Raw genomic sequence first — 12850 nt, forward strand, 5'->3', positions numbered from 1 at the left:
TTTCCTGACTGTTTGGGCTGCATGGTGACAATACCTCAGGAAAGAGAACAAAAGCAGCAGCCACCTTGTCCTCTTTCTTTACTTCTTCTTATTCAACCTGGGATATCAATCTCTGGCTTGGGTTCAAAAATAGCAGTTTCTTTTTGATTTGTGAATTCTAACCCTGAAATACCCTTTTCAATGTTAGGCATCACTGTCGGAACTTATCCTCACTTATTGGCTACTGAACAATCATATGGTACTTTGTGCAGTTTCAGTGCCATGGGACTCTTCTATTCAGGTCCATTTTCGTTCTTGAAGCCTGTTTTAAAAAGTCAGGACTCCATCTCCGATGGGGCTGGGGACATGATACATGATTAGTAAGTAGAGCTAAGGTAGATATCACTTTCAAGGCTCCTTAGAGCTGTGCGAAAAATATCCTGAGCAAAGAAGCATTACAACTCCAACTTCCTAAGAATCTGGAATGAGGTTGGAACATTCCTCCTTTGCATTATATTCTCAAACAATCAACCTAAAATAACTGAAGGCATTCAGATTTCCTGATGTAATTACAGCAGTAATGTTACCCATGGTCAAACTAATCAATGAACCATTCCTGCAGCAACTGCACATTCAATCCAATGGAGGCATTCTAAACGTCTATCACACAATCACCAGTGGAAGCTGGGCTTATCAAAACCTGAAGAAGCCTATATGTGTTTGCAATGAGCTCCAGTAGTAAGAAAGCTTAAGGCCTCTGAGGAAAGCTACAGTAAAGCTAGCCAAGATAATAAGCAAGAGATCCAAGGTTAAGAGACATCCTATACAGTCTTCAGGACCATACTGGACAAAGTCCTGAGCAATCATGTCTAAATTTATTGCTGAACCCACTTTAAGCAAGAGGTTGGACTACAAACCTCTCAAGTTCCCTTCCAACCTGAATGATTTTGCAATTGTATGATTAAATAACTACATTTGTAGTTACTTATTCATCATTTAGTCATTCCCGTGTCATCTTTATGCAATGAATTCCAAGCTTTCTCTGTCACTTTTTTTCTGTATGTAGTTATACACCCCCCCTAATGAACACACTGAACCTTAAGAACAGCTTATGCTCACTAGACGGATTGTGAAATGAAGAGAAATACCTACATTTACTAGGTTGACAATGACCTCCATTGGACGTTATTTGTAAGTCACCTGCACATATTTTAAAACCCGCATTAAGAAATTTTAAGTGTCTGCCCACTGCAGAGTTGGTCTGGAAGGATGTCTCAAGCTGTGCACTTAAAGGTGGCATCACCCATGCCTGTCATTTTGGAAAACTTAAGCCAGGGAATTAAAGCAAGATGCCCACAACTACACCATGAGTTATTTACAATGTGCAATTATTTTGCTGGAGTTCATAGTGTCATAGAACAGTTGGGGTGGGAAGGAACCTTAAAGAACATCCAGCCCAACTTCCCTGCCATGGACATGGGACATCACCAGATCAGGTTGCTGAAAGCCCCATTGAACCCAACTTTGAACACTTCCAATGATGGGGCATCCACAAATGCTCTGGGCAACCTGTTCCAGTGCTCTGTCATGCACTTTGGGAACAGGAAGAGACATCCTGGCATACTGCTCATGCTCACCTCTGGGTCTGAAAGTATCTCAGCAAACTTCTGGTAAGTGAAGGTCCCAGTCTGCAGGATCAAGTCTCCTTCCTGGTCTGAGCTCTGACCACAGAAGATCAGTAGTTTGTGGGCTGATGAATCACACAACAGTGAGTGAACCTGTTGCCATGAGACAGTGTTGTCATTAATTTGGTTTGCAGTCAAAAAGTTATCTATATTCTTCACCAGTACCCAGAAACACAACCACATGGAGAGTCAAAAACTTCCAGGTGATATTTACTCATTTACAAATAGCCAAAATGGAAGTTTTCTATATACAGGAGAGTAGGTTTCTGAAAAGGGAAGACGATGCAACTGCCTGCCTGACACAGCTCCACATCACATCCTAATTCACATTAGGAAAGTAGGCTAGTTTTAAGAGAAAATGTTTGCTAGGAAGCTCTACAAGCTCCTGAGAAATAGTTAATATCAAGCAATAGGCACTAATTCTTCCAGGAAGCAGCTAATTGCCATAGGGCTGGCACACAAGGAACCATACATTCTTGTGTCTTTCTTTGTCTAGCAGTAAATTGTGCCAAATAATACTGGTTATAGCATATATCTTACTGGCATGACCAGAATGCTTAGTAACCTCACCACACCTTGAAGCAGACCAGCAGCGTGGTCAAGAAGGTGCCAAGTGTGATTATCATGGCCCTCTAAGTCAAGCACAGGCCAGAGATCTGATGTGGAGAAAACACAGTGTCCTTACCTCAGACACGATGCTGTCCACATTGGGATTTACCAGGATCACTGTCTCCAGGGTATCACTCCGGTGATGGAGGGTTCTTTGGCCTGGGGAGAAGCAAGAAATTAAATGAGAAGGGAGAAGTTGGTAAGAAAGGGTCTTGTCTACTAATGTTTTAGCTTCTAAAATTCCAGTTCAGCATGGCTTTGATTGCAAGACTTCAACTTACGTTCTAGACCCAATTTATTAATTGGGTCTGACAAACCAAAGCAAGCCCTTTCTGGTAACAAGGAAAAAATCCTAGCTCTGGATCAGCACTCTCTGCAACTGAACTCAACATGTTCTGAAGTCCACGGTGCCAGACGTATCAAGCTGCCTGCTTGTGCCAGACAGCTGTGCCCCACACAGACTGGCACAGACTGATTATCCCATCCAGACAGAAGTATCTTCCGTCATTGCAGCTACCATGAAGAGGTATCTATGGATATTGTCCAAGCCTTAGTCATCACAGGCCTTTGTAAGCCAGCTGGTGCCAAGAAGCTCGGTGCCAACTCACCCTTCACTATTGTCATGCAGCACCGATACCAAAACTCTTGTCATTCTAAGTGAGCTTTTTTTTTCCTTAGTAATTTTTTTTTCTTTAAACCTGCACTCCTAGATGTGAACTGCTGCTATGGGAGCTATCTAGAATGCTTGCTCTCCTGTCTTCCTTCTGTGAGAGTCACAAACAGGCACCCAGATGAGAATCTGCTCTGTATGTAGGCAGAAAGGGAAGAGCCAAAGAGCAAACAAGTGCCTAGTAGTGTAAAACAACACTTTGTGTGCTCAACTTGATGTGGGCATTACATGGAAATTTCACAAAATATTGACATAACGCCTGGGCCCTATTCATTTTTTTTAGAAAGAACGGTAGTAAGTGCCTGCTATCCTGAAAGGAACGGTTAGAGATATCTTTTTGTACCTTTGTCAAACAACTCTGTGAAGTGGGATTATGTAAAGGACCCTCCTTGCAGAATTTCCTGTGACATTGCAGGTGGTATACAATTTTTTGGATTCTGGCCTTTGCAAATACCTCTCTCTGGATATTACATCCACTCTACAAGCCAGACACTTAGAACCTAACTGTTGAAATGTATAATTCATATGGTTTAGCTTCTCATATAGTTTTAATCCTTCATCTTCCATACATCTGCTGCTCTCTGTCAGTGTTGTTCTTCCCACCCTCTTTAGTCCACAGCCTCCCATCATCTCTTTCTGGGCAGATCGCAATCCTTCTAAAATAACATGATGAAACTGGTGTTTCAAAGAAAGGTACGAAAAGGACACAAAAAGGAAGAATTCGGAGGAAGGCAAATATTTAGCACAGCTTTAACCAAACTCAGTTTACTGGGATGTTTTACTGCCAGCAATTAAGTATAAACCAGCTAGAAATGCCCTGAATGCATCTTTCAGACCAAAATGAGAGAGGCTTTAAGCTCTGAGCGGAATTATTTATACTCTGCTTCTCTAGCTGCTTTGTGAACTTGTATTTTTTTCAGTTTGTCTGAAATGGTCCCTCCAGACTGAAACAAAACCAATCACTGTGCAACAGAAATGTCTGCACTCAGCTCAGTGGCATTTCTGCCAGACCGGAAAACAAGCCCCTGCACAAAGAAGGGATTCTGCAAGTGAGCCCATGGCGAGTGGTATGGGGGGTGGCAGGTGGAGCATATGAGAAGGGCCCAGGAAGTGTCTGGGGCACGTACTGCAGCCAAAAAAAACACTCATCCACTCATCGTACTCTTAACTTAAAGTAAGAGTGACTGTAAAGGCACTGATGTTACTTTGGCATTGCTTAGATCCCATCAGTGAACACAAAGAGTACCTGGTTTCCTCACTGATTGCATTGTGAAGTTTTTGCACAGCTCACCCCACACCAGGGCCTCCACTCATGCTGCTCAGTGCAGAAGCAATCTACTCCACTCTGTCCCAGACCTACGGTTGAAAAATGGAAACCTAAACAATCCCATTCCCCAGGCTTCAACTTTTACCACCTTCCTGCTTATAGAGACCTTTTTGGCAGTTGTTATCCACATCACTTGGAGAACACAACTTGGTGTAGAGAACCAAGGCCAGTAGTCTCTTTCTTGTGCTGCATGAAGAGGGCTCTCAGGCCCAGAGAGTAGTCACTGGTGCCAACATATGGCACCAGGTACCAAGGTGCTGCAGAGGCAATGCCAGCCTAAGGGCTCTGTAATGGACAATGCCAGTTGTAGAGGGAAAGGGGCCTGTCTGCAGGACTAACAGGCATTAAAATACTGCTGCTTTCTGCCATTTCTGTCATTCAAACCCAAGCAGCTGAGCTGTCACTGCTGAGACTGGTAAACAAAGCATGGCTGGTTAGCAGTCTGCTCACATCCTCCCATCCCACAGAGGGGCAGTCCCCTTCATGCTTGAAAGAAATAGAAGAGGTCAAGCTGTGGAGCCAGCAGCTGCTGGCAGATGGATGGTAAGAATGGCGAAGTACTGAGTCTCATGAAGGGCCACGAAGATGATTAAGGGATTGAAGTGTTTTTGTATGAGAGGCTGAGAACAGTAAGACTGTTTAGGCTGGAAAAGAATGGGGGGGGAGGAAGAGGCAGGATGGGGAACTTATCAATATTTATAAATACCTGATGGTAGGGAATGAAGAAGATGGAGCCAGACTCCTCTTAGTAGTGCCCAGTGACAGGATAAGAGGCAATGGGCACAAACTGAGACACATGCAACTCCATCTGAACACAAAAAAAACACTTTTTTACCATGAGTGTGGTCAAACACTGGAACAGGTTGTATAGAGAGGTTTTGGAGTCTCCATCCTTGGAGACACTCAAAACCCAACGGGACACAGTCCTGGGAAACCCACTGTAGCTGACCCTGTTGAGTAGGTAGGATCAGAGTAGGTGATCTCAAGAGGTCCCTTCCAACCTACAATGCTGTGACCTTGTGAAGCAGTGCAGTCCTCCAGAGCTTTGCTCCTGACCCACTCTTGGGTGGATTTCCTTTCTCCAATTGCAGCAATTGGTTCTCAGAAGGATACAGGAGCATAACCACATAGACAAGCCCATTCCAGAAACATTGAATCACTGTACACATGCATGCACACCAAAACCCAACATGGTTCTCCCACTTAATTCAGAGAGAAATCAGACCAGCACACATGCTCTCGGCTGAACCGCGTGCTGTGAGTGAGGTGGCACATGGCCACCCCCCTGGCCTGTCAGCCCCTCAGAGCCAGCGCCCCAGGCCCTGCTTGGCGACAGCAGCACCCCTGCCCAGGATGGAACAAAGGCTGGGCTGTGGCAGCTGCACACGGCTGGCACTGGACTGCCAGGTACTGTCAGCATGTGTCAAGCTGCAGAAACAGAAGTTTCTTTAAGGGAGAGAAGGGGTGCTTGGCCAGCCCTGCAGCACCACTATTCCTCTGTTGCTGCAGCACCCTTCCTTTGGCCCAACTATGTTTTTTTCTACTGGCAGAACAATGTCTCACATGAGACATGCTGCTGGGACAGCCAGAAGGGTGATACTTTCTTTGGCTCCCCTGCCACGATGGTTCTGTGCTGACATCAGGTGACAGCCCAAGATACAACAGGACCCTTTTCAGAGTAGTTTACTGGGAGAAGCAGGGCTCAAGGTCCTACTTGAATCATCAGTGTTGTTTCCCCTTTGTATCTCTGAAAAGACAGATCAGCAATTGCTGCCACTCAGGGACTTGCTGATCTGGCTTGGACTCGACATCCAGAGGAACATTCCTAAGACAGGAATGCACGCAGCAAACCTGTAAAAATCAATTACTGCAGCTCTCTTTGGAAATGAACTGGCCTAGGATTTCACCAGGAACAGGAACCTTGATGCCAAACTGATGAGAGGTTCTCCTACAGCTGGCCGATATGTGAACCAGGAGTTTAGAATTCACTGTCCTACCAATAAAAGAGGGGAAGAAAGTAGGAAAGAATACCAACATTCTCTTAAAAGAATAGGAAAAGAAAAACTTTATTTTAGGTAAAATTTTGCTTAACTTGTTTTATAGTAGTTTTCTTAGACACTCGCAACAAATCGGAAAAGGAAACATCAGCTGAAAGCAAGCCTATAACTAGGATGGGCTTCTAGAACAAACGGTATCTCCTGGGTCTGGAAATAATTTTACAAACAGTATCTCACTAGTCAGATGAGAAGTCAGCAGGAAGAGGAAACTGTGCCTCGGCTGCTCAGAGACAGCACCATGGTAGAACAAGGCCAGTAAGAGGCAAAAGGAAGAGAACAGGCCAGGAAGACAGCATATTTGTGCTGGGCCACAACACTGGCAGAAAAGTCTGACAAAGCAGACTGTGGAGTATGGACCACAGGCTTTTTTTCCTGAACTCCTTTCAGACCTATAGCCAAGTGGCTGCAGGCTTTGCAGCTAAGGGAATGCCAGTCATTCCAAAACCTCTTTGAATCCAAGTGCTCATCAGTCTGAGGAGCCCTTTGCTGGCAGCTCCCTCTGTACAGGCCTGCACAAGATTTAAACACATTGACCGGTATCCTTCTTCTTACTAACAAAAATTACTTGCAACAGAAATGAGTAACAGTGTGACTTACGTTGCAGGCAGTGATTGAAAGCACACTGTTTGGGTCATAGCCATGGTCCTTACTAGAGCCCTAGCATGGTGAAATGCATGCCTGGAAATCTCACTGCAAATAGGAAAAACCTTTAAATACATTTACAGTATGAGGACTATCCTTCTCAGGCTCATGAAAATTGCTGTCTTCAACTTGCCCGGCACAAACACCTGAGCACAGGTCGAGGACTACAGATCTCCAGGTGCATTCTGAACATGGATCCCCATCCCCGCTCAGCCCTCTCAAATCATGCTCACCTGCTGCATACATTAAACAAAATCTCCTCTCCCCCAGTATTTCTGGGAATAAATTTAATTAACACTGAAATCCCCCTTTCACATGAATCTTCACTTTGTGTGCTAAGGCACACGCTAATTACTGCAGTAACCACAATGCCTGTGCACTTCCAGAGAATGTTTCTATCTATTATATCCCCACCAAGGCAGAAATGTCCTAGTCTTTGCTATCTGTTTCTTAAAAGGAGAGTTTCTCTAGAGTTTCTCATCCCACTGTCACTTATTCTTGAAACTCTTCTAGTTCTGCTACGGCCCTTATGATAAGTAAGAGTGCAAGTATCAAAACAAGAAGGAACACAAAAAAATCACAGGGTGGAATTATTGTATTTTCTGTATTATTCCCTATCTTATTTTTTTTTATGCATCATAGCGTAACCTGACATTAACTTTGCATCAAATAAAGATTTTCAGTTAGGGGTATACAGTGACATCCAAATTTCATCCTGCCATAATACAATTAACTGAGCTCTTACAAGGAGTTTGGAAGGTTTAACTTTTCCAGTGTACTTGATCTTGCATTTTTTGACAATAAATTTAATGTGACTTCATGATGACTGTACAGTTTAGTTGCATAAGTTCCTCACAGTCATTTCTAGATATAAGCAACTGAATCATCTGTAAATTGATCCACCCCCGTGTTCATTCCAAACCCTTTTCTGGTCATTGCTGTATTGATCAACTTTATATTTAGTACGAAATCATGAAGCCCTTGTACTTCTTGTTCTTGTACCCCTTCATGTTGCACAAACCTGGCCATATATTTGTTTTCTGTCTCTTAACTAGTTTTTGACTCATGGTATTAGTTGCTTTTTACCTGCACAAACTGCTTGCGGTATATCATATGTAAAGATTTTCTATATAAATGCCTCATTCATGACTTCGCTGAAAGTTCAGAGAGGGGTATTCTCCTCCTCTACATAGATCACAATACTTACTATTGTGCAGAAGCAATGCCACTTTCATCTTGAAGGACCACAGATAGCAAGCATAAAGCTCTTTTTCTATAGGACAGTCGCCTCCTGAATGGAAGTCAGCAGGAACTGTCCAGGGAAGCATTATACATTAATGTCCCAGAAGTGATGAACAACAGCTTTTCTAGGCAATAGCAGAAGAACTTCTAAATCTAATACTAAGGAGCATTTCAGAATTTGCAGGCTGCATTTGAGGATCACGACTGATGAGGGAGAAAAGTGTTTTTTGTTTGTTTTAAGAGTATGTATAGCTTATGTGGCCCATTGGATGTAGACTTTATTTGGTTTTGTTGGAGGAAAGCAAGTGATGAGCAAAGCCATATAGATTTTGGTGTGAATTACCCATCCACAGCTGTCTACGTATGCAAACAGACATACTGTGAGAGAATGAAGGACCTGACACTGTTTTTAGTGATCAGCAGTGAAGCAAAAAGGACTATGCAGGAAGATCAGTCTAGGCTAAAACAAAGGACAGTGCTCTCGGGTCACTATGTGACAAGCAGAATGTCGAATAAAGAAATGATCCCAGAAGCAGACAGATGGCCCTGGAGGCAGAAAAGTTGCTCTTGCTGCCAATGAAGATCCTTGTATGTAATGTGCAATGCCACTCTAATTGAAAGCACCTATAAAAAACTGTAGCTGAATAATAATTTCTGGGCTGATCTGAAGGGCTAACAAGTATAGCTGCACGGGCTGCTGTCTGTCATTTGCTGTAATCTTTCAGACCACCAAATCTCAGAGGTCTTATTATTCTGTTGATGAGAACTGGAGAAACTACAGCTACAACGCACTGGCCTGAAATAAGAGACCAACTGTCAGGCCAGTGTACCCAGGTTCTCATCTTTGTAAAATACAATCACCTAGGCCAGAGCACTACAGAGGCATCTTTCAAGGGAGACTGTGCTAAAGTCAGTCATGATGTTCTGACTGGTACACCAAACCTTAACGAACAAAATGCACATAAGGACCACAAAAATGATTAAAGGACAGGCACCTCTCTGATAAGAGAAGGGCTGAGAGAGCTGGGACTGTTTAGCCTGGAAAAGTATCTGATGGGAACGTGCAAAGTCTGTGCTACAGAGCTAGCAGGACCTTAGCATACAGAGAATGCAGGCTGTTCATCTGATCACATAGAAACCAACTCTCCCCCATCCAGGGAATATTATTTATTCCTCTTTACCTCCCTAGTCTTCCTCACAAACACTCCAACGCTGTAATGAGTGCAGCAAGCTACAGCTCCTTGGAAGAGAGACAGATTACTGAGCAGGATCCTGCTTCTTATCCCCTCTGTGCAAAAACATCTTCCTACCTCCTACTGCAATACAGACCCACCCTACCAACAAGCCCAAGGAAGCCCTGCATTGTTTAGCAGCGAGGGAGAAGAGCGAGTGCACTCTTGTTGGAAGCAATGTCCTAAAACCACCACCTGCAGGGCACGCAGCTGCTGAAGCTGCTTCCTCCAGCATGCAGATTGAGCAGCATACAGCTGGTAGGACCAGCTCTGGCTGGAGGAGATTTTGAAGCTCTGCCAGCTAGTCAGATGGGCTCAGGGATTAAAAAATAAACACAAAGATTGCTTTGGCAGCCAGTACACAAATCAGCAACTGCAAAATCACAGCTCAGCACCTCCTTACCTACCGACTGGCTGTGCATCTCTGTACCTGGGCGTCCTTGCTGTACTGCAGGAATAACATCCCTGACCTGCTGTAACAGGTGAGGGGGCTATAGCAACCCTTGACACATGCTTTGGTGCTTTCATAGTTGTGAGCAGAAGCATGGGCAACCTGTGGGCAACCACAGCACTGGCAGTATGAACTGAAATGTGAGCAGCAATACGAAAGTTTGCGCACACCCATCCTGCTGCCTGTGAGCCCAACACATTCAAGAGGAGCATTCCCAACAAATGTAAAAAGAAATCCCTTTGCAGATGGATTGGCTGAAGAGATTCTGAACAGCATGTGGACATTTGTAGTGGGATCTAGAAAGGAAAGATTTGGGGAAAATTCTATTTTAAAGAAAACTGACAGTTCATTTTTTTGGCAGAGGAAGGCAGCTGCTGTAAGTAGAGCATCTGTGCAACAATGCCTGGCCCTACACAACCAGCAGTAACTGCCACTGCCACAAACACGGCATGGAGAGCAAATGGCTATATCTCATTTTGGTTTGACCTTTAGAGGACAAACAGGAGCAAAGAAAGTGCTAGCATCAGCCTGGCTGAGCAAAATAGTCCGCTTCCACTTCTGGGAACTTAGCCACGCAGGAGGCAGCCACCTTCATGTTCGGAGTTACATCCCACATCCAAACTGAATCACCCAAGCACAAGGAAAGGAGCTTGGCCAGTTCCTCAGATTCTGAAGAGAGAAGATGACCCACAGTCTCAATTGGTTTCCACAGACTGTAAATTAGATTCCAAAGCTGATGTAGTGCTCATATTGGCTACAATATTAAAACAATCATTTTACTAATGAACTGTTCTTAAAAAACTTTTAATTTCAAAGAAAAATATTCAGTTTTTTAGATTGCAACAGAATATATTTGCCAGAATTAAATATAATTTAAAGTTATTGATAAAAGCAGATAAAGATTTTTTTCTTAAACTTGCACTGATTCGTCAGTTATTTTTACTTTTCTTTCTCTCCCTTAAAAGTTTTCAGAAAATTATTTGCAGGATACTCTTATTTATGCACATAAAATCCAAGACTCCCAGCTCTTTTTTCAAACAAAAATGGCTGTGTTGGGTTCAGCATATGCTTTGACTGAGAAGATATGATAGGGTCACTAAACTTTGCCAGTTTAAACCTCTTTGTTTTTTCTTGCCATGAGACTTTGCTCTTCAGGCTGTCAGAGTTACCCTTTTATTCCTCTTGACTGCTCAAAACACCCTCCAATTCATCATTGTCCATGCCCACAATCAAGGTGTTGCCTACATCCCAATCCTGATCTGCCACAGAGAAGTATTAAGGAACCTGGAAGCACATGGAGGCTTGTATCCAGCAGTCCTGTAGAAGGCAAAGAACCCAAATGACGATGCCACTGGTCTGCTCTTGGCTGACTCCCTCGGGAGATGAATGAACCTCTGTTTGGTTCCATGTCTGCCAGAGACAGACCAGAGCTGCTCTTGGTCCCTCCAGCTGAAGTTAGTCTCTTTTGTATACATAGTTGAGACACTCGCTAGCACAGAGATGTGAACAGATCATGACACATCTGTGTCCCAAATGCCAGACTGTACAGTGAGTGTCTTTTCTCCCTCACCCAACAGCTCTAAGGAATAATTATTCAATTATGCAAGCCACAGCTATTTCAGCAGGGGACACAAAGAGCACACTGGTACTGGCAGCGCCCTGTGGTTAGGGAGACCTCTTTGCTTTGGTGCAATCCTAAATCTGTGCATTTCTTCCAGCGCAGGAATTCAAGCAGGATCTCTAACGTGCCAGTGGACCCACTTGTTTGTGTTTACCAGAACAAGGGGATGTTTCCCACTCTATTGCTCATTTTCCTTAAAAGGTAGTATTGTGTCAGATGACATGAGATTTTCATGCAGTGTAAGCGGAGAAAAACCAGGTGAAGACTAAAGCTGGAGCTTGTTGTAAACTGCTCAGTAAAGACTAGGAGATATTTTTAGTGCTAGGTGGGAGGCTGCAGTGCGAAGCAGTGCCCAATCATTGGATTCAGGTGCCTAAAGAAAGGTAGAGATCCCAGCAATTCTGGGTATGTCCAACTCTTTGTTTCTTTTCCAGAGGTGAGTGGAGCAAAGGGTGCTATCAATTCAATGGGTTGGACCACATCTGAAAGGGGCTGTCCCAGAGTCTTCTCCCCCAGCTTCTATTCACAACATAGAATCATAGAATGGCCTGGGTTGAAAAGGACCTTAAAGATCATCTAGTTTCAACCCCCTTGCTCTGGGCAGGGTTGCCAACCACTAGAGCAGGCTGCCCAGAATCGCATCAAGCCTGGCCTTGAATGCCTCCAGGGTTGGAGCATCCACAACTTCCCTGGGCAACCCATTCCAGTGCCTCACCACCCTCTGAGTGAAAAACTTTCCCCTAATTTCCAATCTAAATCTCCCCTGTCTTAGTTTAAAACCATTCCCCCTTGTCCTATCACTATCAACACACGTAAACAGTGCCAGCTACAGTAATTACTTATAATAAAAATATTATGAGAAAAGTGCTGTAGTTTTAGCTTTCTAGCATGATTCAGCAGCTGAGAATAACAAGGAATTGGCATCAGACTGCTCTGTGGTCCACCAGCAAGTGGTTTCCCTCTCGTGTTCTGAAACTTTCTACAATAAAGATTTATTTCACATAACTTCCTATTTTTAGGTCTTCAAACACTCTGCAGAAATAGATAAATATCTATTTATTTATCAGCGGGTAAATCTAAAGATCTATCTCAGAGATTTTCTCTAGTGATGTTCTCTTAGCTAGAGAAAAATCACTATTAGCAAAGGGAAAATATATTTTTAGCAGGACTATGAAAATCAGTTGATCATCAGGAGACAAGAAGCTGAAGCCCCTCACTGAAGGCTTTCAAGGTGTGATTAGACAGGATGTTGGATAATCTCATCTAGTTTCTCTTCTCCCAAAAAAGGTTGGTCCTGATGATCTTTCCAGGTTCCTTCCAATGTGAGCCGTTCTA

The 12850-nt window shown here is 43.7% G+C and overlaps 1 protein-coding gene across 3 annotated transcripts in view; it reads right to left on the bottom strand.

The window, feature by feature from the left end:
• Nucleotides 1-12850, bottom strand: part of MAP1A (microtubule associated protein 1A) — a 60298-nt gene that overhangs the window by 16054 nt on the left and 31394 nt on the right. For all 3 annotated transcript variants that reach the window (XM_040570405.1, XM_040570406.1, XM_040570407.1), the window contains 2 exons: nt 2350-2432; nt 1617-1757 (listed from right to left, as the gene is read on the bottom strand). In XM_040570405.1, coding sequence (XP_040426339.1) covers nt 1617-1757; nt 2350-2432 — 224 coding nt within the window. The remainder of the gene's footprint in view (nt 1-1616; nt 1758-2349; nt 2433-12850) is intronic.

The sequence above is a fragment of the Cygnus olor genome, chromosome 11 (genome assembly GCF_009769625.2).
Source record: "Cygnus olor isolate bCygOlo1 chromosome 11, bCygOlo1.pri.v2, whole genome shotgun sequence".
Lineage (NCBI taxonomy): Eukaryota > Metazoa > Chordata > Aves > Anseriformes > Anatidae > Cygnus > Cygnus olor.